General features: G+C 30.6%; 1 protein-coding gene across 50 annotated transcripts in view; it reads right to left on the reverse strand.

Moving 5' to 3' along the window:
* Positions 1 to 27,831, reverse strand: part of LOC139524583 (rho guanine nucleotide exchange factor 11-like) — a 126,365-nt gene that overhangs the window by 40,721 nt on the left and 57,813 nt on the right. For 28 of the 50 annotated variants that reach the window (XM_071319481.1, XM_071319474.1, XM_071319501.1 and 25 more), the window contains exons 6-14: positions 25,129 to 25,250; positions 17,961 to 18,041; positions 17,222 to 17,320; positions 12,511 to 12,573; positions 8,540 to 8,692; positions 7,152 to 7,253; positions 4,070 to 4,177; positions 1,306 to 1,413; positions 492 to 660 (exon numbers count right to left, since the gene is read on the reverse strand). In XM_071319481.1, the coding sequence (XP_071175582.1) occupies positions 492 to 660; positions 1,306 to 1,413; positions 4,070 to 4,177; positions 7,152 to 7,253; positions 8,540 to 8,692; positions 12,511 to 12,573; positions 17,222 to 17,320; positions 17,961 to 18,041; positions 25,129 to 25,250 (1,005 nt within the window). Of the gene's footprint in view, positions 1 to 491; positions 661 to 1,305; positions 1,414 to 4,069; positions 4,178 to 6,073; positions 6,143 to 7,151; positions 7,254 to 8,539; positions 8,693 to 11,962; positions 12,131 to 12,510; positions 12,574 to 17,188; positions 17,321 to 17,960; positions 18,042 to 25,128; positions 25,251 to 27,831 lie in introns of all 50 variants that reach the window. The other 22 variants (XM_071319488.1, XM_071319484.1, XM_071319478.1 and 19 more) reach the window with 5 other exon arrangements.

A 27,831-nucleotide genomic window follows, 5' to 3' on the forward strand; every position in this document is an offset into this window, starting at 1 on the left:
AAAAATGCAGCAAATTTTCCAAAAGATGATTATCCCTATCTTTATTTACTGAGAAGATACAAGCCTATAAAAACTTAGAAAATTTGACTATTTTCAAGGCTACTAACTTTTTTAAAATCCATAATATAAATATAGTTCTTTGTAAGATGTTGTTCTATTTTCTTTAAATTTATGCCATTTTAACTCAAAAGACCAATTTTAAGAAAATATTGTTTTTAGCACTATGAAATGATTACTCAAATGAGGGATTGTTACTCATTTGAGGAATAGTTCCCCATTTGATGGGTTATCCCCAACCTGTTTAGGAGAGTAGGAAGGGAAAGTCAAATTATTGAATGCGAGTCATGTATGTGTCTATTACCATTATGCAAAATTATCTTAAAAAGTAGTCCCTACCTACCCTCCCACATACAATTCAATGGAATAGCCCTTAATGATTTTAATAGATAAATGGTAATAATTCAACCTCCAATCCTTAGTAATTAACTTACCTATTTCTTTTTTGGAACAAAATTCATGAAGCATATTTTGTAATTCTGTCTGTACGCTAGCTCGTGCATGATCGAACACTCTCCGTAATATATCCTCTTTATCATTTCTATACACTAATACATTGTCTATTTCTACACTTATACTTTCATCCACATTCAGTTTTAAAGGCTGAAATCAGAACATATAATCAGAATATTTAAAATAAGGAAAAATAATATACTGTAGATTTGTCATCATTATTTTTGGTAACAATTTTTTGCATCTTTTTTTAGAGGGGTTCAGGGAAACCAAAAATTAAAATATTCAACAAAGTTTAAACTGACTAAAGGCTTATTACTAAAGCACAGAATCAAATTGCACGAATTTTTCCTTAATGTATGAACATTGGTACCAATTCTACTTTTCTATTGTAGAACAAAATGTAATGCCTCATCTTAATCTGATGAGTTGAGCCTTTTGCCACTGATCTTTTTATTATTTGTAAAATAAAAGACATTGTTACATTTGTTACGTATCTTTTTTTTTTTGTGAAAAAAAATCAGGATAACTGTAAATTCAGAAATCATTGAAATGTTTTTCTTATTGTGAAAAATGCAACAGGGTTATAATTGCAATAATTCCAACTCGCATTTTGAAATTTTTTATATGAACTAAACAGGATTTTCCCCCAATATGGCAAACATTAAAATCGCATTTTGTCTAAATTGACAAAATCGCAATAATAAATGTATACAAAGATTCCTGTGGTAAAATCTGATCACCAAAATATGTTGACTAAATATTGATGTTACCGTTGCAGTTCCGTGTACTTACCGATCCTGCTGCCACAAGAAACGTGGAATAAATTTCAAAGGCCCATTTCTTTAATTCTTTACATGTACCAGGAGTAGTCCGATAGTAACCAGACACTATGTAAAATAACTGTAATACAAACATGTGTAGTTAACCATACGACAAAACGTGTAATTCAAAAAATGATAAAAAGTGTGTAACTTAACATAAGACAAACTTGTGTAATAAAAATGCAAACCAGATGCTCCGCAGGGCGTAGCTTTATACGACCGCAGAGGTTGAACCCTGAACGGTTAGGGCAAGTATGGACACAACATTAAAGCTGGATTCAGCTCTAAATTTGGATTGTGATTAAATAGTTGACACAGCATAGGTTTCTGACACAGAATGAATGTGTTCTAATGAACTTAAAATTTTTGTTTCTCTTAGAGCAATTCACTATGCTGTTGAATATTAATCCTCTCAAAAAAATGTTTGAAGAAATTTTCTTTTTTATTTATGAAATTTCAAATGAGAAAAATTGAACCCAATTTTTTTAATCACATCCCCCTTTCCCTTATTCCAAAACTAATCTCAATTAAAATTTCTAATGGAGTTTGCAACAATAACTACTCATTTAAATACATCATAAAATATTAAGATGTAAAAAAACTGCTTGTTATCACTGAATGGTAAAGATTATTTTAATTTATCAGTTGGTAGTAAAAAGTGAATATACATTGTATATTGTATATAACAAAGATTTAAGTTGATTCTGGACAAAGAAAGATAACTCCAATTAAAAAAAAATCTTGCTATTGCACAATATTTTGCAATTAGATATTTCTTGCTTACTATTCTGGACAAAGAAAGATAACTCTAATTAAATTTTTTTTTGATATTTCACAATATTGTGCAATTAGATATTTCTTGCCATTGCGCAATACTGTGCAATTGAAAAGACTTGCTATTGCACAATACTTAATATAATAATTTTAGATCCTGATTTGGACCAACTTGAAAACTGGGCCCATAATAAAAAATCTAAGTACATTTTTGAATTCAGCATATCAAAGAACTTCAAGATTTCAATTTTTGTTAAAATCAGACTAAGTTTAATTTTGGACCCTTTGGACTTTAGTGTAGACCTATTTGAAAACAGGACCAAAAATGAAGAATCTACATACACAGTTAGATTTGGTATATCAAAGAACCCCATTTATTCAATTTTTGATGAAATCAAACAAAGTTTAATTTTGGACCCCGATTTGGACCAACTTGAAAACTGGGCCAATAATCAAGAATCTAAGTACATTTTTAGATTCAGCATATCAAAGAACCTAACTGATTCATTTTTTGTCAAAATCAAACTAAGTTTAATTTTGGACCCTTTGGACCTTAATGTAGACCAATTTGAAAACGGGACCAAAAGTTAAGAATCTACATACACAGTCATGACAGTTAGATTCAGCATATCAAAGAACCCCAATTATTCAATTTTGATGAAATCAAACAAAAGTTTAATTTTGGACCCTTTGGGCCCCTTATTATGTTGGGACCAAAACTCCCAAAATCAAACCCAACCTTTCTTTTATGGTCATAAACCTTGTGTTTAAATTTCATAGATTTCTATTTACTTATACTAACGTTATGGTGCGAAAACCAAGAAAAATGCTTATTTGGGTCCCTTTTTGGCCCCTAATTCCTAAACTGTTGGGACCTAAACTCCCAAAATCAATACCAACCTTCCTTTTGTAGTCATTAACATTGTGTTTAAATTTCATTGATTTCTATTTACTTAAACTAATGTTATTGTGCGAAAACCAAGAATAATGCTTATTTGGGCCCTTTTTTTGCCCCTAATTCCTAAACTGTTGAGACCAAAACTCCCAAAATCAATCCCAACCGTTCTTTTGTGGTCATAAACCTTGTGTCAAAATTTCATAGATTTCTATTAACTTAAACTAAAGTTATAGTGCGAAAACCAAGAAAATGCTTATTTGGGCCCTTTTTGGCCCCTAATTCCTAAAATGTTGGGACCAAAACTCCCAAAATCAATACCAACCTTCCTTTTGTGGTCATAAACCTTGTGTTAAAATTTCATAGATTTCCATTCACTTTTACTAAAGTTAGAGTGCGAAAACTAAAAGTATTCGGACGCCGGACGACGACGACGACGACGACGACGACGCCGACGCCGACGCCAACGTGATAGCAATATACGACGAAAATTTTTTCAAAATTTGCGGTCGTATAAAAACTATTGACACAGATGTCATTTTGATAGTGTAATGCAACTGTTGAAACTTGAATCACAAAACTTTTAACATATGAACTAAGCACAATTATCAAAGTCAATGGACCATGAACAAGAGAGAGGTTGAAATAATTTGCATTGAAATATGATGCATTCACATAAATTATAATTTCAAAAGACTTTTTTAGAACCAATTTGGTCAATTCATAAAATTGTGCATGATTTGCATAGCCATTGGTTTTCCTGTTTTAATGGTTTTACACTAAAAAATTTGGGGGCCCTTTATAGCTTGCTGTTCAGTGTGAGCCAAGGCTCCCTGTTGAAGACTGTACTTTGACCTATAATAGTTTATTTTTACAAATTGTGACTTAGATGAATAGTTTCATTGGTACTCATACCCCATCTTCTTATATCTATGATAGCAGTAAATTCTAACTTCATGGTAATGATTTTGACTTTTCTAAAACCTAAGACCTGGACTTGATGATGGAAGTTTTTAACGACCGTGACTGGTTATACAGCCCTCGCACGGTCAGAACCTGGACTTACCAGGCTTGATGGGTCTTCACTCTGCGTCATAACATAATTTAGAAAGACAGCCAGGTGGGGAGGTCTACTCTCAAGCAGCTTTAGACTGCTAAAAGCACCATTGTTAACCTAGAACAAAACAAAGTTCGGTGAAATACATTTAAACATGACACTTATATAATTGGATGATAGATGTCTGATTGATGTGACGGTGATCATATTGTCAATGTACAACCAAACATTTCCCATAAAGTAAATTGTTCAAAAATGATGTATGTAAATTCTAAAAATGTAGACAACTTTGCTTATCAAATATAACATGAATGATTTATTTCAATGAACGCATTACCTTCCATTATATTGTTTTATTTTCTGATTATAAATTTTAAAATCTTGAAATCTGATCTTTTTCTTACATTATATAATCCACAAACAAAACTTTTTCTATTTTAATTATCATCGGAATTTCTTTTCAGGTTTACTGACTCAAAGATAAAAAGACAAAAAACAATGAATACTTTAAACATTCTAAATGCATGGGAAATCATTGGATCTTCCATGTATGCATATATATGTATAATTTTCAAATCCTTGTGTGCAAGGACATATTAAAGCATAAGAAAGCTGACCCCATCACCCAGAACAGTATATTCTAATTGAAAGTATTTAATCTTAATAAACCAATACCTAAATGCTTGAAGAAAAACAGTATTTCTTTATTGGTACATATGTGTATTGGGAAAATAATTTAGTCATGACAGCATGCAGTATAATTATCATTCTAAAGGATATTCTCTGACCATAAAAATATTATACATTAAACAATCATATTATAAATTATAATTTTTTAAAGATGGCATAAATTTTCACTCATTATTTCTTTATTAAAAGTTAGGTTACCATGCAAAAGATGTATTAAACACCTTCCAGTTAATACACTTATACACGTCCTTTTTCTTTTATTAACTTGTATTTTGAAATGAAAATAAAGTATTTGGAAAGGGTTGACAGAGCACTTTTAAAGCTGTGGAAATGAAGGTTGGAAAAACTAAAATAAGCAATAAAAATATATATCAAAGCATCTAAACTGGGTGCATTTACTATTTATTAGAACAAAAGCTATTAATAAATTTTTTGTTCATCATTTTTTTTTAAACAAAATGTCTTCATAGATATAAAAAAAAATGTATTGTTTATATACAAATCGTTCAATCTAGTTATATGAGTATATAGGTGACCTATGACCCTTTTATTCAGGCAAAAATGCTGCAAACTAACTACCCAAGTGACTGTTTTAGGGGTCTTGTAGTACAAAGCAATTTTTTAGTTTGATGTCGAAATAAAACAATGACCACTCAAATTATGACATTATATAAGACATGATAGATCTAAAGGTCTAGAAAATAATTTGAAAGTGAAGGAATTGAAACAAGGAGTTACATGTAGTCAAAATCATTGTTGAATCAATCAAAAATGCACCTGTCCCAAGTCAGAAACCTGATGTTCACTCAATCAGTGGTTTTCGTTCAATGATGTGGTTCTTGTTTCTCATTTTTTATATGGATTAGACCATTGGTTTACCCCTAAGGATGGTTACACTAGTAATTTGTGGGGCTCTTTATAACTGGCTGTTCTGTGTGAGCCAAGGCTCTGTGTTGAAGACCGTACTTTGACCTATAATGGTTTACTTTTACAAATTGTGACTTGGATGAGAGAGTTGTCTCATTGGCACTCATATCACATCTTCCTATATCTATCAAACATTGTGTTAACTAGCAATTACCTGAAATAACTGTTTGTTATGAATAAGACCTTGAACATTGCTGACAACATGGTTAACATGTATATTCAGAACATTAACAAATAAAATATTATAAGAGGTGGCATTTTTGGATTTAGCTCTGATTAGATATCTTAAGATCAACCTGCCTCCCCCTTTTTTTCTTTCATTTAGACAATCACTCAGGAGTTATTTAGAGAGGTAGTTATAGGAGGTTGTTAGTGCTACAAAGTAAAAAATAAAACCTCTAAATTCTGTAACCGTGTCAGGAAATGAGAGGCGTTAGAGTTCGATGATTTCCGTCTTTCCATATACTGAAACCATCACCAAAGCAGTTGTCAAATCAATTTTTATAAGCTTTCAATTATTTTAAAAGTAAAAGCCAGTTAAAAGATTCAATAAAAATTAATTCTATATTAGTTCAAAGAAGTAAACAAAAATGTAATTACATTATCCATGTAATATTAAACATGACTAAATTAGACAAATAACTTATCTTAGCATCATCATAATTAACGTTTTGGTAAGGCCATAATTATTTTTTCAGAACTGGTCTTCGAACAAAAGAAAAATGTGTTTTTTGTTGAACTATACACACAAAAATCTGTTCATTGCTTTTTGCAGGAACAAAAGTTCCAACTCTCAGACATAGTTGAAAACAATTTGGGCTATTGTTTCAGTTCTGTAGTTCTAAAATGTCTTATAAAACTTAGAGACTTCACTATTCTTACTCTTGAGTGTTCCTAAAAAAGGTAAATCCACAAAAAAACTTCCAATATAGAAAATTGAACTATATGTGACTTGGTTAAGATCTGAAATCTATGTGTAATTATGGCAATCATATGTGAAAAGTATTTCACAGTAACAGAAGTTATATTTTAAATCTCTTAACGAAAACTTTAGCTGATTTTTTGGTCGTATCTCATCTTTCATCAATTTCTACAACATTTTAATTTTCTTTTTTTCTTCTGCCATTGACTACTACTTGAACGAATTTGAATATAATTTCACAAGGTAGATTAATTGTCATAAAGCAGTTTAACAAAGTTGTGAAGTGCTAGGAAAATCTGTGCAATAATTAATGGTCTGAAATATATTATCACACAGTTATTGCACAAGCATTTTAAAGCTTGAAAGCAGTTATAATTCACTGTACATTTCCAATAAATTTCCCTTTTCTTTCTTTTGATACTGACCCGTTCCGCCAACAAATATAATTGGCTGTAAACTGCAGAGGATATTGTTAAGAATGTAAAACTGATTTTTTTTTTATAGATTTTCTGAATATTGACAGCTATTTTTGTACAAGCAAGCTAGACTTACTGTGCCTGATGGCTCCTCATCAGAAAATTCATCGTCCTCCATGGCTATAATGTCTTGTTGGGCTTTACCACTACCTCCTAAAGAACCAGCTTGAGTGCATTCCTGCAAAAATATGTGTCACATGATCACTTGTATTTTCTTAAAACAGTATAAATTGATATTGCAGTGTTATTTTTAAAATATATAAAAATAGAAATCTTAAACCCTCAATATTTTGCGATGTAATAGTCAAAACCAATAAAATGATCTTTTTTTCTAAATCCACTTTTATTGACAATTATAATATCAAGGCATCCTCGATGTTGTGATCCAAACATGTTCATAGCTAGTCTGATATTCTTTCTGACCAAACATTTTCAATATCTTTTTTTCTCTTTTCACTTCCTATCGATCTGTAAAATGTCTATGTTATTATCAAAAGGTAGGGAATATTGCAATATTTATAGATTATTGTTGATCATCTCAAAGAGATTGTTTTTCTCGCCTGAGCTGGTACAGCGAAAGTGAGAAAGGAATCAAGTTGAGATGACCAATGATAATCTGTTTATCGCTATTTTGCCAATGACGATGTTATCATTTAGCAACGCCATATGCCATCTTAGTTTCTAGGAATAATTTTTCATATCAAGCAAGAAGCATGATATGAAAAATTATCACAAAAAAAGATCAAAGGAAAAATGCACAAAATTGCGATAATGATGCAAATATAATGGGTTATAAATGGAGAAAAAACAAATATTGAATTGCAGAAAATGATCAGGTAAGAGTGGTGCAATTTTCAACCAAATTTCTGATTATTGCAACTAATATGCCAGATAATGACACTGAATTAAGCCTAGGATTGTTTGCAAGTAATACTTACACCTTTGGGTGTACCTTTGGGTGTAATTATCTGAAAATCATGACAGTTGATAATCATACCAACTCTCACTTGCCTATAGATGAGCATGGTAAAGGGTTATTTTCGTGCAGTTTTTTCTGCCTTATATGCAAGTGTATATCCAAAGTAAAAGGGTTGTTTGACCAATCTTTTCTCAATTTAAAGGCAAATAACATGTTAGAAGTTTGCAGGTGATGTTTGAAACGGTGTAGAAAGTTTTTGAAAGTCATTTAAACACATAATTAGTTTCATGATATGTCTTCAACTTAGTATTCTGCACCATCTCCAAAACAGAGTGATTGTATAGATCCAGCAACGCTGAATTAATAATGATTGCAGACTTTTTATGAGGTGAATATATCCTCGTATCGACCTCATACAAAGGCTATTATTTCTCGCTTGAGCCAGTACGGCTATAATGATGACCTCCATATGTTTATTTTTGTGACCTCTAGTTGTTTGGCTGCTGTCTCCTTATTATATGATAGATTTTTGATAAGCTACTTACATCATAACCTGAATCTTTAGTGGTACCAGAGGAAACCGAATCGTTGTCTTCACTTTGGATAGTTAAGTTTCGTGCATGAATCGGTGTGGGAGATGAACTTGGACTTATTGTAGGAGATTCTGAAGTATTACCACCGTCTAAAATGGTTGTAGGCTGAAAAAAATATAATTCAATGAGTCACTAATATCATAAACTTTTAAAGCAAGTAAAAATTTGAAGAGTTATTTGGTGAAAATTACAGTAAATACTTGGTGTCTTCTGTCTCATTCTCAAATATCTCTCTGTGGTCAGTGGAAAAGAATATCTTGGCATTTGGTACAAATTCAACTGTTTGAAATATATATCAGATTTCATACTTCATAATATTTAAATAAATCTTCTTTTTTTTTCCAATGCAAAAAGTCAAGTTCCTAAAACACTTTAAATTTTAAAATTCAATATTAACATAAGATTCATAAATTCAGCATTAACTCATTATTCCAATTTACCTGAAAACTAAAACCCAGCATAACAGTTATTATGTAAATACAGTAGTAATTTATAATTCAGTCATTAAAACTGGGGGATGAAAAACTTTTATATACTCTGATCTCAATAATTGATCATATCAATACACCCACCAACTTGGAGGATACTGAAATCAAACTTTATTCTACTTACTGATTGAATAGATATAAATGTTATCAAATCTATAGAATGACAAAATGCTTTTCCTTTCCCATGAAAAACAAGGAAATATAAAATAGCAGAAATGTGTGTGGTAGTCAATGTACTACATTTTTATTTTGTACATAAAATACAAACAATTATATTTGTTGGATTTTTGTGCAATACACCCATTAAAATGTTTAAAAGATATAAAAATTTCTCTTAAAATGGTAACTTTTGAAAAATAAATTTACCATTATAACAGAGAGAAGAATTGGGAGAAAAAAATAACATTATCAATCACAATATTATTTATAAGTAACAATGACTTATCCAGTATCTTTGGTATAATAACTTTTTCCAAGGGAGCATTCAATATCCTAACATGAAATGCAGAAAGACACAATGATATGCCAGACCAAATCTTATCTTAACTATGTATAGAACATTAGGAATATTTTAGTCAGTCCATGCATTTAAAATTCAATAACTTTTTATGTGAATGTTTCAATTATTTTAATAAACACTGTGCATGAATGAAAAAAAACATTGTGACATTAATTAAAGAACATTTTCCCAGTACCATCATTAGGTCTTAAAACAATATTAAGTTTTCAACCTCTTACAATGTAATTAATAGGTCTACTATCCCTTCTAACAGCATACCTCCTTTTGGCTACAAAGGGCATCATGTATCGCTACAGACAATCAGATATAGGTATATTATTTATCATTCAAGTAGCTCTGTACATTAGTACGTATATTCATTTAATTAGTTCTTTATTGGTACATAGAGTAACTTAATAAGCTCTGTATATTGGTAAATATATATGTATAATTAAGTATTGGTTTTGATTTCAATGAAAGGTTAATAAACATACTTCTTGATAGGCAAATCCTTATTTTATTCAGAAAATAACACATATAGCTTTGCAGTCCCAAGTTCCTCTTGAAAAATAAAATATTCCAGGAAACTTGAAACTAATGAAACATCTCATTACACTAATTTGAACAATTCACTCAGACTTTAATACCAGGAAAATCTGCTATCAATTCTTAATTTTCTAAGCAATATTCAAGTAAAACGGTGATCAGTGTATAAATGAAGGGGCTTACATATTTATATGAATATGTAAAAAATATTTCTTTTTTTTAAATCATAAAAAAAAAGCTTAAATAAAGGCAACAGTAGTAACATGTGAAAAAAGTTGCCTTTCAATGTCAAAAGTTCAATTTTGGAATCTTAATTGAGGACACATCTACATCCAGTTATGTAATTTTCAAATATTAATTAGCTTTTTTTTTATTGCTAATGCATTAAAATACTTTAGAATATATATGCTCATTTGTTTAACATGCTTTCTACAAAATATTTCCTCATGCTTTTCAAAATTCAATAATTGATGAAATATGTTTTCAAATTAAAAGAAAAGCATCCTGCATTTGTTATGGCAACTAAACTCTCAAATGAACAGAAAATAACTCTTAAATAAACAGAAAATAACTCTTCAATAAACAGAAAATAACTCTCAAATTTCATGTTCCTCAAAATATCTCAATGATGTAAACAAAATATTTTCAAAGAAACTAAACTGGTTTTAAGTCGTGGTTAAATCTAGTTTGTTGTCGATGATGTATGCCGTGCAATTAACGAGTGTGACAGATCCAGAATTCTTATTTGTATTTAGCAGATACCCAGGAATTGGATGTTTCAGAATCTAATGAATTCTGGGTGATATTTCCAAAAGCGTACACCAAAATGTTGTGATTGATTAAAATGTAATAAACAATAGCATTTCAATCAATGATGTAATGTTATTTTCATTTTGGTGTACGAACAATGATATTACCCATAGTCCTTTAGATTCTAAAAAGGCAAATTTGACAGGTTGTTCATCCCTTGATTAAAGAATTAGATGGTTGTGTATAAAATACTAATAACATACTCTTTGTTGCATTCTTATAAAGCTGTTATATTTGAATATCTTGACAGCAGTTATTTACTGAGAATATTACTAAAAGTTATAAATATAGCTTCATAGACATAAGTGTTCAACACGTATAACAGAATTCTGCCTGCATAGGCCAGTGAAAGGTAGTAGGACCACTACAAAGTATCTTAAAAGAAGAGTTAAAGCCATATAGATGTGAAAACTAATTTTGAGGCCAGTAAGCTTGAAGGTTTCTTGTAACCACTTCAATAGGAAAGCCATAGATATTATGTCACAAAAAGAACTGATGAAGAGTACGAAATTTTATGTCTCATATTTGATTCCCTTTAATCAGACAATACATTTCTAAGATGTTTTTTGGTTGTTTTTTCTTTATTTTTATTTTTTATACTTTATTTATAGGATGTGCATGCAACAGAAAGTTGTGTGCAAGGGCAGGTTTAAAGGATGGGTACTTCATCACCACATTTTTGAATAGTTTATACTCTTTATTAGGCCAGAATAGTTCTACCATGGTGTAACTGAAGTATGACTCAAGTGAGTCTTAATCTTCATCTTTTAAAAATCATATCAATTCAATAAAACATCAAAAACAAAATCATTTTTAACAAAATATCAGAGAGCAAAACATATCATCTTTTATTGAATACAAATATATTTTCAGGTTTGGCCTCAAACTCAAATTTTGGAAAAAATAATATTTTAACACTTTTTGAAAAATTTATGTAGAAATCGACTTAAAAATGTATTGTGCTAATGGAACTGACTGGATCTGTCACGGAGTTAGTGCAATAAACTAGTGAGCAAGACAGGGGGAGATTACCTCCGGGCTTATATCAGCTGATTTGATGCTATAGTGATGGCGTGGTAATTGTAGTTTCGCTCTGCGAGTGCCAGCATCGGACATTGATCTTGATACTCCAAGATTTGGCTTATTGTTAAAAGAAGCTGGCGTGGACCTTTGTTTAACATGAAGGGGTCCACTAGGTAGCTATGGGATAAACAATGTTAATTCAACAGGTTTTTTGTACAACATTAAATCAGGATTAAATTATATCAAATGTACTTAAAAAATAAAAGTTTCATTTCATTGCTGTCATTAAAATAAGTACAATCTTAATAAGGATAAGTCCCTCATGACTCTAAATATCATCTTTACTATCAACAAAAAAGATAAAGATGATAAAAGTTCATAAAACGGAAGAAAGGGTTAAACAGATTAAAATAAATTGTTTAATAAATAACAAATTTAATTTGAAAGACAAAAAAAAAAACACTAATGGCAAATATATAAAGCATGTGAAAACCTATAAACCATACAATAAATAGATTTAATCATTGAAAAAGGAACAAAATATTTTGGATATTTACCCATGAACTGACTGGCTGTGGATCAAGCTGGCCTAACTCTGGGGCCGAATCTGAATGCTGAACCTAAAACAAAAAAAATGTTTTCATTGTTCAAAGTCAAATACAACCAGGTGCTCCGCAGGGCGCAGCTTTATACGACCGCAGAGGTCGAACCCTGAACAGTTGGGGCAAGTATGGACAAAACATTCAAGTGTGATACAGCTCTGAATTTGGATTGTGATGAAATTTTTGACATTATATGTTTTTTTTTACACAAAACAAATGTCAAGATTTTACAAATCAATTAAAGATTTCTTCAAACTTTTTAAATCTAAAATTAAATAGTTGACACAGCATAGGTTTCTGACACAGAATGAATGTGGTCTAATGAACTTAAAAGTTTTTTTTTTGCCTTTGAGCAATTCACTATACTGTTGAATATTAATCCTCTCAAAAAAATGTTTGAAGAAATTTTCTTTTTATTTATGAAATCTGAAATGAGAAAAATTTAAACTCCCCCCCCTTTTTTTCACATCCCCGTTTCCCTTTTTCCAAAACTGATATCAATTCAAATTTCTAATGGAGTTTGCAACAATAACTACTCTTTTAAATACATCATAAGATATTAAAATGTAAAATAAAGTGCTTGTTATCACTGAATGGTAAAGATTGGTTGGTAGTAAAAGTGAATATACATTGTTTATTGTATAAAACAATAAAAAAAACTTCATCAGCAACATTTTATATTGGCAAATTTCCAATGAAGTTATTTACATAAAGTTATTGGCAAATAAAAATAGAAAATGACATCATAGTCATGTCTGGCAAATGTCCAACATACTTTATCTAAAAACATTTTAGATAAGATAAGGAAAAAAGCTTCATCAGCAACATTTTATATTGGCAAATTTCCAATGAAGTTATTTACATAAAGTTATTGGCAAATAAAAATAGAAAATGACATCATAGTCATGTCTGGTAAATTTCCAACATATATTATCAACTACTATTCTATACAAAGAAAGATAACTCCAATTGAAAATTAATTGCTATTGCACAATATTGTGCAATTAGATATTTCTTGCTATTGTGCAATACTGTGCAATTGAAAATTTCTTGCTATTGCACAATACTTGATATGGAATCCTGATTTGGACCAACTTGAAAACTGGGCCCATAATCAAAAATCAAAGTACATATTTAGATAAAGCATATCAAATAAGCCCAAGAATTTAATTTTTGTTAAAATCAAACTTAGTTTAATTTTGGACCCTTTGGACGTTAATGTAAACCAATTTGAAAACGGGACCAAAAATTAAGAATCTACATACACAGTTAGATTTGGCATATCAAAGAACCCCAATTATTCAATTTTTGATGAAATCAAACAAAGTTTAATTTTGGACCCCGATTTGGACCAACTTGAAAACTGGGCCAATAATAAAAAATCTAAGTACATTTTTAGATTCAGCATATCAAAGAACCCCAAGGATTCAATTTTTGTTAAAATCAAACTAAGTTTAATTTTGGACCCTTTGGACCTTAATGTAGACCAATTTGAAAACGGGACCAAAAATTAAGAATCTACATACACAGTTAGATTCGGCATATCAAAGAACCCCAATTATTCAATTTTTGATAAAATCAAACAAAGTTTAAATCTGGACCCTTTGGGCCCTTTATTCCTAAACTGTTGGGACCAAAACTCCCAAAATCAATACCAACCTTCCTTTTATGGTCATAAACCTTGTGTTTAAATTTCATAGATTTCTATTTACTTATACTAAAGTTATGGTGCGAAAACCAAGAAAAATGCTTATTTGGGTCCCTTTTTGGCCCCTAATTCCTAAACTGTTGGGACCTAAACTCCCAAAATCAATACCGACCTTCCTTTTGTGGTCATAAACCTTGTGTTTAAATTTCATTGATTTCTATTTACTTAAACTAAAGTTATTGTGCGAAAACCAAGAATAATGCTTATTTGGGCCCTTTTTTGGCCCCTAATTCCTAAACTGTTGGAACCAAAACTCCCAAAATCAATCCCAACCTTTCTTTAGTGGTCATAAACCTTGTGTCAAAATTTCATAGATTTCTATTTACTTAAACTAAAGTTATAGTGCGAAAACCAAGAAAATGCTTATTTGGGCCCTTTTTGGCCCCTAATTCCTAAATTGTTGGGACTAAAACTCCCAAAATCAATCCCAACCTTCCTTTTGTGGTCATAAACCTTGTGTTAAAATTTCATAGATTTCTATTCACTTTTACTAAAGTTAGAGTGCGAAAACTAAAAGTATTCGGACGACGACGACGACGACGCCAACGTGATAGCAATATACGACGAAAATTTTTTCAAATTTTGCGGTCGTATAAAAACAAAAAAATGTATATGGATATATATGCACGGTACATGATTTTTCTTAAGTACTTCAACAAAATATCATTCTGCCCTCTTAAACCTTATAAAAGTATGTTTCTCTTACTTTCAAATCTAAAGTTTGTGTCTTCTTTCTTTCTTATAATTATTTTTTTGATTTTGCCCATTGTTGAAGAGGCTGTACAGTGACTTATAGCTGTAAACTTGATTGTCATTTGTCTCTGGTGGAGAGTTGTCTCATTGGCAATACTTTGTTATACCTAATCCCTCTTTTTTTAAGACTTACTTTAATTCTAGTTTCTAAAGCTTGAACATTTTACATATATAAAATTACAACTATGTTTTCTTAACCATTTAAAATATAATTTTGGAGCCAAAGGGATTTATAAATTATGGGTTTGAGTGTGAATACTATAAATCTGGAAAGTCTGGACAGAGTGTGGTATTCATGCATGAGGTTTATATCTACATGTCTAAAAATTTGCAATTTTGATTGAAAAAAGGTATAGTTCCCCTATTGTTTTACAAGTCCATAGTTTTTCCGATATTCTAGAGATTTTACAGGGAATGAAATGACCGTTTTAGAATCTAAAGGTCTTTAGGAAGTTTACACTGTTCATACCCCAAAATAAAAATAAAGTCATGTCAATGGTTCTTTTTCAATTGTTTTAGATGATTTTAACCAATCACAATGCTTTGTTGTACACTTTTGAAAATATTTCCAATAATGCATTAGCAAATTGAAATCCCAAGAGCATTTACTATAAATTTAACTTTTACAGCCATGCAAGTTATCTGAATAGCTGAACTTTGTAAGACTTCACCAGAATTTAAGAAGTGTTTGTGGTAGCATAATGAACTCAGTAATTATGAAACCCTATTCAACTATCAAAATACATTAAAAAAAATATAAAAATAGTTCAAATATAAATTTGCATGATCAATCTATTGTAAATCTTAAACCAAAGGTAAAAACAGTAGTGGTTTGGTGAACATGCATCCTCTAAATGTGGACATGGATATTTATATGGGAAAGATTATGCTACCTATATATCACAGGTTTCATAAATACCATATATATGTTGTGTACAAGTTGCAATTCTGTACAGGTTATCTATAACATGTACAAATTTTTTGTACATGTAATAATGTGTGCAATGCAAAAATACAAGTTATAACATGTACAAAAGTACCTCATACATGTTAAACATGTACAAAATATTGCTTAAAATTGGTTTTAACTTGTACAAAATTTGAAAATGAAAATATGATTTATTACAACATTATTATTTTAAAATTTTGTACAGGTTAAATTCATTTTTAAGCAATATTTTGTACATGTTATAACTTGTATTTTGGCATTGTACAATTTATAACATGTACAATATTTTTATACATGTTATAACCTGTACAAAATTGAAATTTGTACACGACATATACATTTATAAAACAAAGAATACTGTGGATTCATTTATTTTCTTGGGTATCAATTTTCGTGGATTCAGAAAAACTTGCAATTTCACGGATACTTGATTTTTTGGGTTGTACCAATATCTGCATACAAGCCTATTTGACATTAGAAATTTGTTGAACATTTAAATTTGTGGGTCACCTGTACCCACAAAAATTAGTGTCCAACAAATAATAATGAATACACAGTAACTGTTTTATTCAATATCTTCCATTTTTTCCAAATAGAAGCCATGCATTGTGTAAAGGTGAATGTATATATGTTAGGTTACTTGTGACAGTAAACTATGTTCAGTCACTGAATACTGCGATTTGCAGCCAATTACTGCATAGTGCTGAATTTTTGGTTTAACCAAAGCTTTTTTTTTTAATTGATGAGGAATTTCCATCAACACTATTCTTATTATAATATATTTTCTTTTAACTAGATCTCCAAAATAGAGGCAATAATCTCCTTGGCCAAGTATTTTTTTCTCCTGTATTCCTATACCATACTTTATACAGAATATTGTCACTTAATTCCAGATAAATGAAAACTTGATTCAATAATTTTAAAATCCTTGATGTCAGAGATTCAGTAGATGTACAAATGTCGATTTCTTCTAGTTTTGGAAAGATTATCTTTAGCATGAACTTTTTCACTCATCCTGTAGGCTGATTGCTTTCAACTGCATCATTATTTCATCTTTTTTTCATGATATCCAACTCCATGGTCTTCAGATTTATCTATAACTACAACGACCATTGCCTCTATTTTGGAGATTGTTTTATGTTTTTCTACCACAAACATAAGCACTATGTAGTAGGAAGGGTATCTCACCATGCGAGTCATGCCCTCTATGAGAACGGACTTACATGGGACAGAGAAGTAACAGAAGGAGTAAGAACCTTTAACTGCTCTTCTAATTTCTTGACGGTCTTTTCTTTGTCTACTATCTGTGATCCTAATTTGGCTGATGGATTTCTGTTATATTCTTTTTTAATTTGCTGTAGATAAAAAAAACACAAAACATTTAAACGACAATCACAAACTTGTCTGCAAGTGCAAAATATAAAACACAAAAATATCTTTTTAAAATAAAACAAGTGAAATTGTGAGCTACTGCTCACTGATGATACCCCTGCCAAAATACTTGATGGTAAAGAGGAAGTTGCTTGAGTGATGAATCTGAAAACAAATCACACGGTAAAGCAGACTTAAATAAACCTTGAAACCAAATTTCAGAAATCATGGTCATGTAATTCATGAGAAAAATGTAGCAAAAATTCTCAACTTGTATGTCACAGGTAAAATGATGTAAGTGTTCCGCAAACAGAAAGTTGTTGCCTGATGAATCTGAAAACACATCAAACGGTATAGCTGACTCATATAAATCCTGAAACCAAATTTCAGAAATCCTTGTAAAATAGTTCCTGAGAAAGATGAGACAAAAAATATTGATGGGATGGACAGACAGACAGACAGACAGACAGACTGATGGATTAATCTAAAGTATGGTTCAAGACTGAAACGTATTGGTCTAGTGTATTCTATCGATTCTTTTTCTATACCTTACTGTCGAAGAAAAACATGTAGCAAACTACTTAAATTATGATGTAGAAATACCAAATAAACTGCTAATACTACCTGTAGATCTTCTAAAGCCAAGTCATAATATCTCTTTAACTCTGATAATTTAGATAAGGCTAATTCTTTGGATTTACGGTCCTGAAAGAAGAACAAAATTTATAAATCAATAATATTCATAAAATTGTTTACAAATAAACTCAAAATTTGTAAAAGATAATGATCAATGATGGAAAGTTTTTTCTCTGTTGACATTGTATTGCACAGATGGTTACCAGTCCATGTAGCATGCCGTCAATATGAATCGTCACCAAAAAAAAAATATGTAAAACTTCCTTTCTTAATGGTTCACATTAATCTGTGCCAAGACTCATCTTGATGTATATAACTGCATAAATAATGAACATGTGCTACTACAAAATGAAGCTTAATTTTATGACATATAATATGTATTTTTATTAATAGGTAATCAATTATCATTTTTTAATATCCATATGTTAACATATTTCTTTATAGGTAAACAAATAAATATTATGAAAAATCATTTTAAAAAATAAATATTATTAAATCAGTTAAATTTTTTATATAGATGCCATTAGTGTTTTCTGTCATTGGGTTCTTAGTCTTATTGGTGTATACCCCGCATCTCCTTTTATTCAAATCACAACAGTAACCAGCTTTCATGCAATATGAAAGCCATTTAATAACATCATGTGACATGTAATTAACCCAATAGAAAGACCTGTATTGTGCAATGTAAAATGAAAACCTACTGTAAATATATAATGTTAGAATCTGGAATGTATAATTCATATGTCCAAGTTAAAACAATGAACGGAATACTAATCAAATAAAAATAAATTCCCAGAATATACACCATGTATTCCACAGTAGCTTTAATAATGGTATTATTACCAACTTGATACTTTGAATAAGATGAAATACTGATATGGAAATAGGAATTATTGTGTGCGAATAAAAATAGAAAGTATAAGATGTCTTTTCTTTGACCAACCATACTGTGACGTAGATAAATGTGTAAGTCTGTTGATAAATAAGATCAAAACATGTATAAACCATGTCAGATTTCTACCGATTATTAATTAACAATGATATGAACATTTTGTTACAATGTCTGGTATACACAGTAACTTTTTTTACAGAATGTGAATAGATGTTTATCAGAATAGTCCTTTGCTTTCAGCAGCATTTAATCTCTCAACGCATTTCTGGTTTATAGAATTGTACTGTTAGGTTGTGTCTCACTGCAAGAGTCCCTTTATCTATTATTTTAGCTGCTATTTTAAACATGATTAAATTGTTATTTGCCCTTGTCATCAAAAAGCCCATTGGTTTGAATAATTTCACATATAACTGATTGTATGCTTCAAATTTTGCTTATTGTTGAAGGTCATAAGACATATAGTAGCTAACATTGACGTCATTTGGACTCTGAAAAGTAGTCGTCTCATTGCAATCATACCACACTCCTTATTTATATCAAGTGTAAAAATCAAACAACAACTTAAGTTATCAGATACTAAATCAACATTTTAGGTATTTATAATTTCCTGTGAACAAGTAATTCAAGTTTATAAAGTTTCCAATTAGTAATGAAAGATTCATATATTTATTCCTGTCAACAAGGAACTTAAGCTATCACAAACTTCTGTCTCTGAATATCATTTTAGCTTATACTTTAAGCACCCAGCTTTCCATTATTAAGCATTAGCTGCTGTTGTTATAAGAGTTTACTGATTTTACATTATATTCAGTTTTATTGTATTTAATAGTATTAACATAAGCAAAAGCAACAATAACATTTCACTTGGAAAATGTTAACACTTGAAAGATTAGATTTATTAACAGAGAATTAACTGCTGACTTTGTACTCTATAAGTTAATGTGTTTTATCAATCTAATTACAACCGAAATCAAGTGTCACATAATTCAATCATTCCGTTGAGTGTCAGAGAAAATCGGCCCAATCCATATTAAGATTTTCCAGGCATCCAGACTTAACTTCTTGTAGATGTCATCTCAAAGTGAAGAGAGTATGTAAATGTATTAGACCACAAAGACCACAAACACATCAAAATGTCAATTCTTAGTACATGAATAATCAGATTCGGAATAAATTTGGATAACAGTAGAATAAGTGAAGGTCCATTACATTTGTCCTTGGACAATGGTCATATAAGGTGATATAATCTATTAAAGTCAAGTCTTCAAGAAATACTTTCACAAACTGGCCCTATATATTTTTGGAAAACAATTAGCCATATGACAACGTGATCTGAAAGGATTTTAAACTACATTAACCAAAAAGATTGATGTCATTTTAATGGAAACTTGATAAGTTCTAGAAAGATTTCAGCACTGTGTGCAAATTTGAAAGCAACAAGCCATATGAAAAACAGTAACGTATAAATTCCACAAAACCTGAAAGATTTCTTTCTTAAAACTTTTATATTCTCAATAAATCACTTACCAATTGCTAAAGTTTGCAGTAAAAACTGGATTGCCCTTGCATATACAAACATCATTTTTCTATTTATAATTTACTATAGCCAACATTATTGCCATAAACATTCAGACTTTATTTTAACCAACAATTGCTTGCTTTATCTATGATGTTTGCATGAGAGTTTATATAGTTAAATGCTTTTAATTCTGACATATGAAAGACACAGAGAGTCATGTGACCAGTATATTAGCCAATGGAAAAAGTAACTTCTATAAAGTGGTGAATAACAAAAAATTATAAATTAAGAGTTGATACTGGTTAAGAGCGAAATTAGAAAACAATGAACAAAAGGTAACTTAAGAAATTAGTCTTCGTTAATTCGTACATGCAGTTCTGAAAGTTAACTATTTCTTATTCATGCAGGTCTGTATAACATAATGAAGAACTGTAAATATCTTGGAAATAAGTATTGCAGTGCTACAGTTTCAGATAACAATTGAATCTGAACAACAGAGACCTCACCAGAATGTATGCCCTGTTAAATTCAAGAACTGTCAAAGTTTGTTTTATTTATGCCTTGCATCTAAAGGCAATACACCAGCCAAATAAAGTGCATATATATACGGTACATAATTTGTTTACATATTTTGTGATAATACTGCAGGTATCTGTCCCATGTACTAATTTAAACCTATATACATGTTTATCTTTTTGGTGTATTGCCCCTAGACATCAAGTTTAAGACAGGTTGGAAGCAGGTTATCTTCTTACCTTGGGAAAATTCTGTGGGAATTTGAAAATTTTAAACATTTAAATACTATAAAACACTGAAATTATTCATTAAAATTCAAGTTACATCTTTATCTGCTTGTTTACTATTTAAAATGTGCATTTACTCAACTTTTTGTAATGAAATTTTGATGAACAAAAGTATTAAACCTATATTTGTTAGTTTTGTTATAATATTTGAACTCTTCAACTTTCTCCTTTAGGAAGATGAAGAACACCAATAGTAGTGTCTGAATGAAATAACAACAACCCCCCCCCCCCCCTCTCTCTTATTTCTGGAATATACATTAAACCTATATGATCAGTAAAACAAGATTACTAATTTTATTCAAAACACAATTAGTTTTCCAGTGGCATAAATGAAATGAAATGATTTAAGTTCATTTTTTAGAAGTTAGAAATCTAAGTTCACAGTACACTTTTATTTTCCTAAATAAACAATGTCATCACCTTATTGTCAATTTTTAAACTTTTAAAACTTGAGACACGATGCTGTCATAAAAATCAGCTTATCCTCAGTAGGTGTATTTTTATCTTATAAATCTAACAACATGAACAAAATCACTAATATATTTTTTATGTTGAAATTCAATCCATCTTTTGAATTGAAGTAAATTTCACAACGATGTAAACAGACTAGTTTTCGATAAAACAGGTTTATAAATATATTGTATAAATCTTTAAATGTCATATGCTAAACAGTTAAAAAGAAATTGACAGAAAAAAATCATATTAATATGAATCATAATTATCGTCTCTGAGGTTGTTGTGTATGTATATGTGTGTGTGCAACAATACATAAATTGTATTACATAACATGCACTACTAACTATTCTCTTTATATTATTGAAATAACAGCAGCACATTGCTTGAATTCAACAACCTTATTTTCTTGATTAAATACATGATAACAGAACTAAAATAGATTTCATATGTTTTGTACTGGCACACAATTGCATGTTGATGAAGCACAGTTCATTTTTATAAAGTGCATTTAGATTTTGTTTTATGTGAATCTTTGTAGCTGCTATATTCATTCTGTGTAAAAAGGGCATTTTGATGAAAATATTGGTAAAATTTCATTAAAGTTGATTTATATTACTTTTGTTATTGAGAAGAAAAGGGGCACATAAATTAACTGCCACTGGAATTTTCTTTTTCTTTTTCAAACCAGATATCTTGTTTTACAACTGTTCATCTTTAGACCCCTCCAGGATGGACATTAATATCATTGGCTCAAATGCTCTTAAACATGCATCTACAAAAGGTCATTTATCGACCCCTAACATGCAGAGTTTGTGGAATTCTCCTAACACTTATAAACCGGGGTACATCATTTTATAGACACCTATAGACTATCAATACTAGTGCTAAAGGCTCATTAACATGCATTGTGGGGTGTTTTTCAAACACTCATATATATAATTCTATGGACCCCTCTATAACCAGGTGCTCCGCAGGGCGCAGCTTTATACGACCGCAGAGGTCGAACCCTGAACAGTTGGGGCAAGTATGGACAAAACATTCAAGCATGATACAGCTCTGAATTTGGATTGTGATCAAATTTTTGACATTACATGGGTTTTTTTTACACAAAACAAATGCCAAGATTTTACAAATCAATTAAAGATTTCTTCTTCAAACTTTTTAAATCTAAAATTAAATAGTTGACACAGCATAGGTTTCTGACACAGAATGAATGTGGTCTAATGAACTTAAAAGGTTTTTTTTGCCTTTGAGCAAATCACTATGCTGTTGAGTATTAATCCTCTCAAAAAAATGTTTGAAGAAATTTTCTTTTTATTTATGAAATCTGAAATGAGAAGAATTTAACCCCCCCCCCTTTTTTTTCACATCCCCGTTTCCCTTTTTCAAAACTGATATCAATTCAAATTTCTAATGGAGTTTGCAACAATAACTACTCATTTAAATACATCATAAAATATTAAGATGTAAAAAAACTGCTTGTTATCACTGAATGGTAAAGATTATTTAAATTTATCAGTTGGTAGTAAAAAGTGTATATACATTGTATATTGTATATAACAAAGATTTAAGTTGATTCTGGACAAAGAAAGATAACTCCAATTAAAAAAAATTCTTGCTATTGCACAAATAGGATATTTCTTGCTTACTATTCTGGACAAAGAAAGATAACTCTAATTAAAAAAAAATTTGCTATTTCACAATATTGTGCAATTAGATATTTCTTGCCATTGCACAATACTGTGCAATTGAAAAGACTTGCTATTGCACAATACTTAATATAATAATTTTAGATCCTGATTTGGACCAACTTGAAAACTGGGCCCATAATCAAAAATCTAAGTACATGTTTAGATTCAGCATATCAAAGAGGCCCAAGAATTCAATTTTTGTTAAAATCAAACTTAGTTTAATTTTGGACCCTTTGGACTTTAATGTAGAATTTGAAATTTGAAAACAGGACCAAAAATGAAGAATCTACATACACAGTTAGATTTGGCATATCAAAGAACCCCAAGGATTCAATTTTTGATGAAATCAAACAAAGTTTAATTTTGGACCCTTTGGACCTTAATGTAGACCAATTTGAAAACTGGACCAAAAAAACTTCAATAATCAAGAATCTAAGTACATTTTTAGATTCAACATATCAAAGAACCCAACCGATTCATTTTTTGTCAAAATCAAACTAAGTTTAATTTTGGACCCTTTGGACCTTAATGTAGACCAATTTGAAAACGGGACCAAAAGTTGAGAATCTACATATACAGTTAGATTCGGCATATCAAAGAACCCCAATTATTCAATTTTGATGAAATCAAACAAAGTTTAATTTTGGACCCTTTGGGCCCCTTTTTCCTAAACTGTTGGGACCAAAACTCCCAAAATCAATACCAACCTTCCTTTTATGGTCATAAGCCTTGTGTTTAAATTTCATAGATTTGTATTTACTTATACTAACATTATAGTGCGAAAACCAAGAAAAATGCTTATTTGGGTCCCTTTTTGGCCCCTAATTCCTAATCTGTTGGGTCCTAAACTCCCAAAATCAATACCAACCTTCCTTTTGTGGTCATAAACATTGTGTTTAAATTTCATAGATTTCCATTTACTTAACCTAAGGTTATTGTGCAAAAACCAAGAAAAATGCTTATTTGGGCCCTTTATTGGCCCCTTATTCCTAAACTATTGAAACCAAAACTCCTAAAATCAATCCCAATCTTTCTTTTGTGGTCATAAACCTTGTGTCAAAATTTCATAGATTTCTATTAACTTAAACTAAAGTTATGGTGCGAAAACCAAGAAAATGCTTATTTGGGCCCTTTCTGGCCCCTTATTCCTAAAATGTTGGGACCAAAACTCCCAAAATCAATACCAACCTTCCTTTTATGGTCATAAACCTTGTGTTAAAATTTCATAGATTTCTATTCACTTTTACTAAAGTTAGAGTGCGAAAACTAAAAGTATTCGGACGCCGGACGACGACGACGACGACGACGACGACGACGACGATGACGACGCCGACGCCAACGTGATAGCAATATACGACGAAAATTTTTTCAAAATTTGCGGTCGTATAAAAATTAATAAAAGGGCTATTAAGACTCATTAACATGCAGAGTGGGGGCTGTTTTCTTCCAACACTTATATCTTTCTATGAACCCCTCTAGAAAGTTGAAGACACTTATATAACTAAAAATCGATCATGGACTCCTATATAAAGTTAGTACTATGATCAATGTGATGTTTACTCTAAACACACAGATCAGACTTAAAATCAACTACTAAGGCTTTTGCAAGCTTTTTTTAAGATGTATTCAAAGATCTGACCAAAAGTATGCTTATTCTAACAGTTAGATATAGGAGAACATAAATATAATTTCTTGTGAGTAACTTTGGTTTTTATGTAATATCTTCTTGGAATTCAAATAAGGAAGAGACCAAAATACATCAACTTCTATTTTCTGTTTCATCAATGATACATACATCAACAGGAAGTGGTGCTGTTACTCTCCGTGTGACACCTCCTGGTGGTTGATCACTAGCTTGTACTGCTCCCCCTCCTGATGCTGGTTTATTTAGTAAGGTTAAGGCCACAAAAGAACCAGCTGAAAAAGAAGAATGAAACACTTAATCTCAACAATTTGGAAGCTTATCAAATCACTTTACAACTAAAATTAGATTGTGACAGAGTATATTTAGATCTGTTTTATCTGTTATAAAAATCTGAAATAGAATTTACAGTATAATCTTTAGAAAGTACATAATCCTTTGTATTGCATGGTGAACTTGTTAAGAAGATGTCAGACAATGCGTACAAACATGCCATCACAAAACTTCCATTAAACTCAACCAATAATGCTTTTGGATTTACCAAAAAAAGTGTATTTGGGAAATTTGACCAGGATGTCATGTGAACTTTCTAAGTTAATAGTACATATTACTCAAAGCTAATACAGATAATAGATCAGTTTATGGTTCAGACATTCCCTCAGCTCTGTGACCACATAAAAGATAAAGTCAACACATTAGACTAATCTTGTATTATCAATGATTTCAGTGGTTTATATAATGCATGTTAGATGTTCAAACAAATTTAAGATGCATATAAAACATTAAAGTCCCCTCAAAGTGAATTATGTTTCAATAGCCTTGACACAGTTATATATATATTAAAGACAATATAGGTCTATGTCGACAAGACGGAAACCCAATGACAAAAACAATCAAAAGAAAACAAGAAGGCAATTATACAGCCTTTAACAATAGACACTAATAATATTCATTATGATTATCACAACATTTCAATCTTAATTATAATAATACCCTATAAAAGTTACCAATAAAATGATCTTTTGAGAAACTTGCATCTTCAATTCAAACATTCTGAAGCATATCTTGTACATGTATAAATGAGTATAACAAGTACACAAGTGCTCCTCAGCCTTATCATGTATGAAGTATGACTACAGCTCTACATTGTTTGTATGGGAACATCTAGACACTATTGGAAAATATCCAGTGCTACACTGGATGAACTGGACTTCACTTCCAGGAAAAGTAGTTTTATTGTAACATAAAATATATTGTCAACAATAATGCTGACAGTCTCTAGAAATTAATTAATGTCTCTTCTTAGAATTAGATTTCAAATACTGGTGATGTATTGTACACAAGTATTCTAAGTATTTTAGTCTACCTCCAACCCTTTTCAGTCAAATTGAACAGAACGGTTGACATCCAACACCATTAGAAGATAGCAGCAATATTAAATCAAGTCAAGAGTCAAATAACCCACATAGCTGAAAAACAATAATTATAAGAAGATTTGGTATGAGTGCCAATGAGATACCTCTCTATCCAAGTCACAATTTGTAAGAGTAAACCATTATAGGTCAAAGTACAGTCTTCAACACAGAGTTATGACTCACACCGAACAGCAAGCTTCAAAGGGCCCCAAAAAATAGCTTTTTAACAACATCATGCCACAGATAAATAGTCTTTATTTTGAAATCTGTTGGTCAACTTAAACTGATGGTGGGCTGCACATTTTTGTTAGTAAGGTATTTATTTAAGACATCAACATTAATACCTCTCATTTTGTAAAGAGGGTGAATGCATATGAACATAACAAATAGCATAATGCAAAAAAAAAAAAAAAAAAAAGTTAATTATTATGATCAATATATATAAACAAGTGATGATACAGATGTGGTGTCCACCCTAATTAAATGCAAATGACTTTTTAATGAATGGAACACAGCAAGCTGCATTATAATGTTAGCTACAGCAATCTCACAAAACATATGATTGTACTAGAGTTCTTGATGTCTAATTGACCTTAGGAACTCTATAGTTAGGGTCTGAAACTTTTCTCTATTCATTTGTAAAATTGGTAAGGAGTACTTGTTTTGTTTACAATGAAAAGAATTGGTGATGGTCAATGGAAATCCATGGAAAGAATTGATAATGGTCAATCAAAATCCAATGGAAAGAATTGGTGATGGTCACAGAAAATCCAATGGAAAGAATTGGTGATGGTCACAGAAAATCCAATGGAAAGAATTGGTGATGGTCAATGGAAATCCATGGAAAGAATTGATAATGGTCAATCAAAATTCAATGGAAAGAATTGGTGATGGTCACAGAAAATCCAATGGAAAGAATTAATGATGGTCACAGAAAATCCAATGGAAAGAATTGGTGATGGTCTCAGAAAATCCAATGGAAAGAATTGATGATGGTCACAGAAAATCCAATGGAAAGAATTGGTGATGGTCACAGAAAATCCAATGGAAAGAATTGGTGATGGTCACAGAAAATCCAATGGAAAGAATTGGTGATGGTCTCAGAAAATCCAATGGAAAGAATTGGTGATGGTCACAGAAAATCCAATGGAAAGAATTGGTGATGGTCAATGGAAAATCCAATGGAAAGAATTGGTGATGGTCACAGAAATTCCAATGGAAAGAATTGGTGATGGTCACTGAAAATCCAATGGAAAGAATTGGTGATGGTCACAGAAAATTCAATGGAAAGAATTGGTGATGGTCAATGGAAATCCAATACACATAAACATTGATGGTTAGTGGAAAAACAGAACTTCACTACTGGTATTTGTTGTTATGGTTTGTTTTAAATATTCTCATCCATCAACCGTGCAGCTCAATTTGACTTGAAAACAATTTA

The sequence above is a fragment of the Mytilus edulis genome, chromosome 5 (assembly GCF_963676685.1).
Source record: "Mytilus edulis chromosome 5, xbMytEdul2.2, whole genome shotgun sequence".
In the NCBI taxonomy this organism is placed as follows: domain Eukaryota; kingdom Metazoa; phylum Mollusca; class Bivalvia; order Mytilida; family Mytilidae; genus Mytilus; species Mytilus edulis.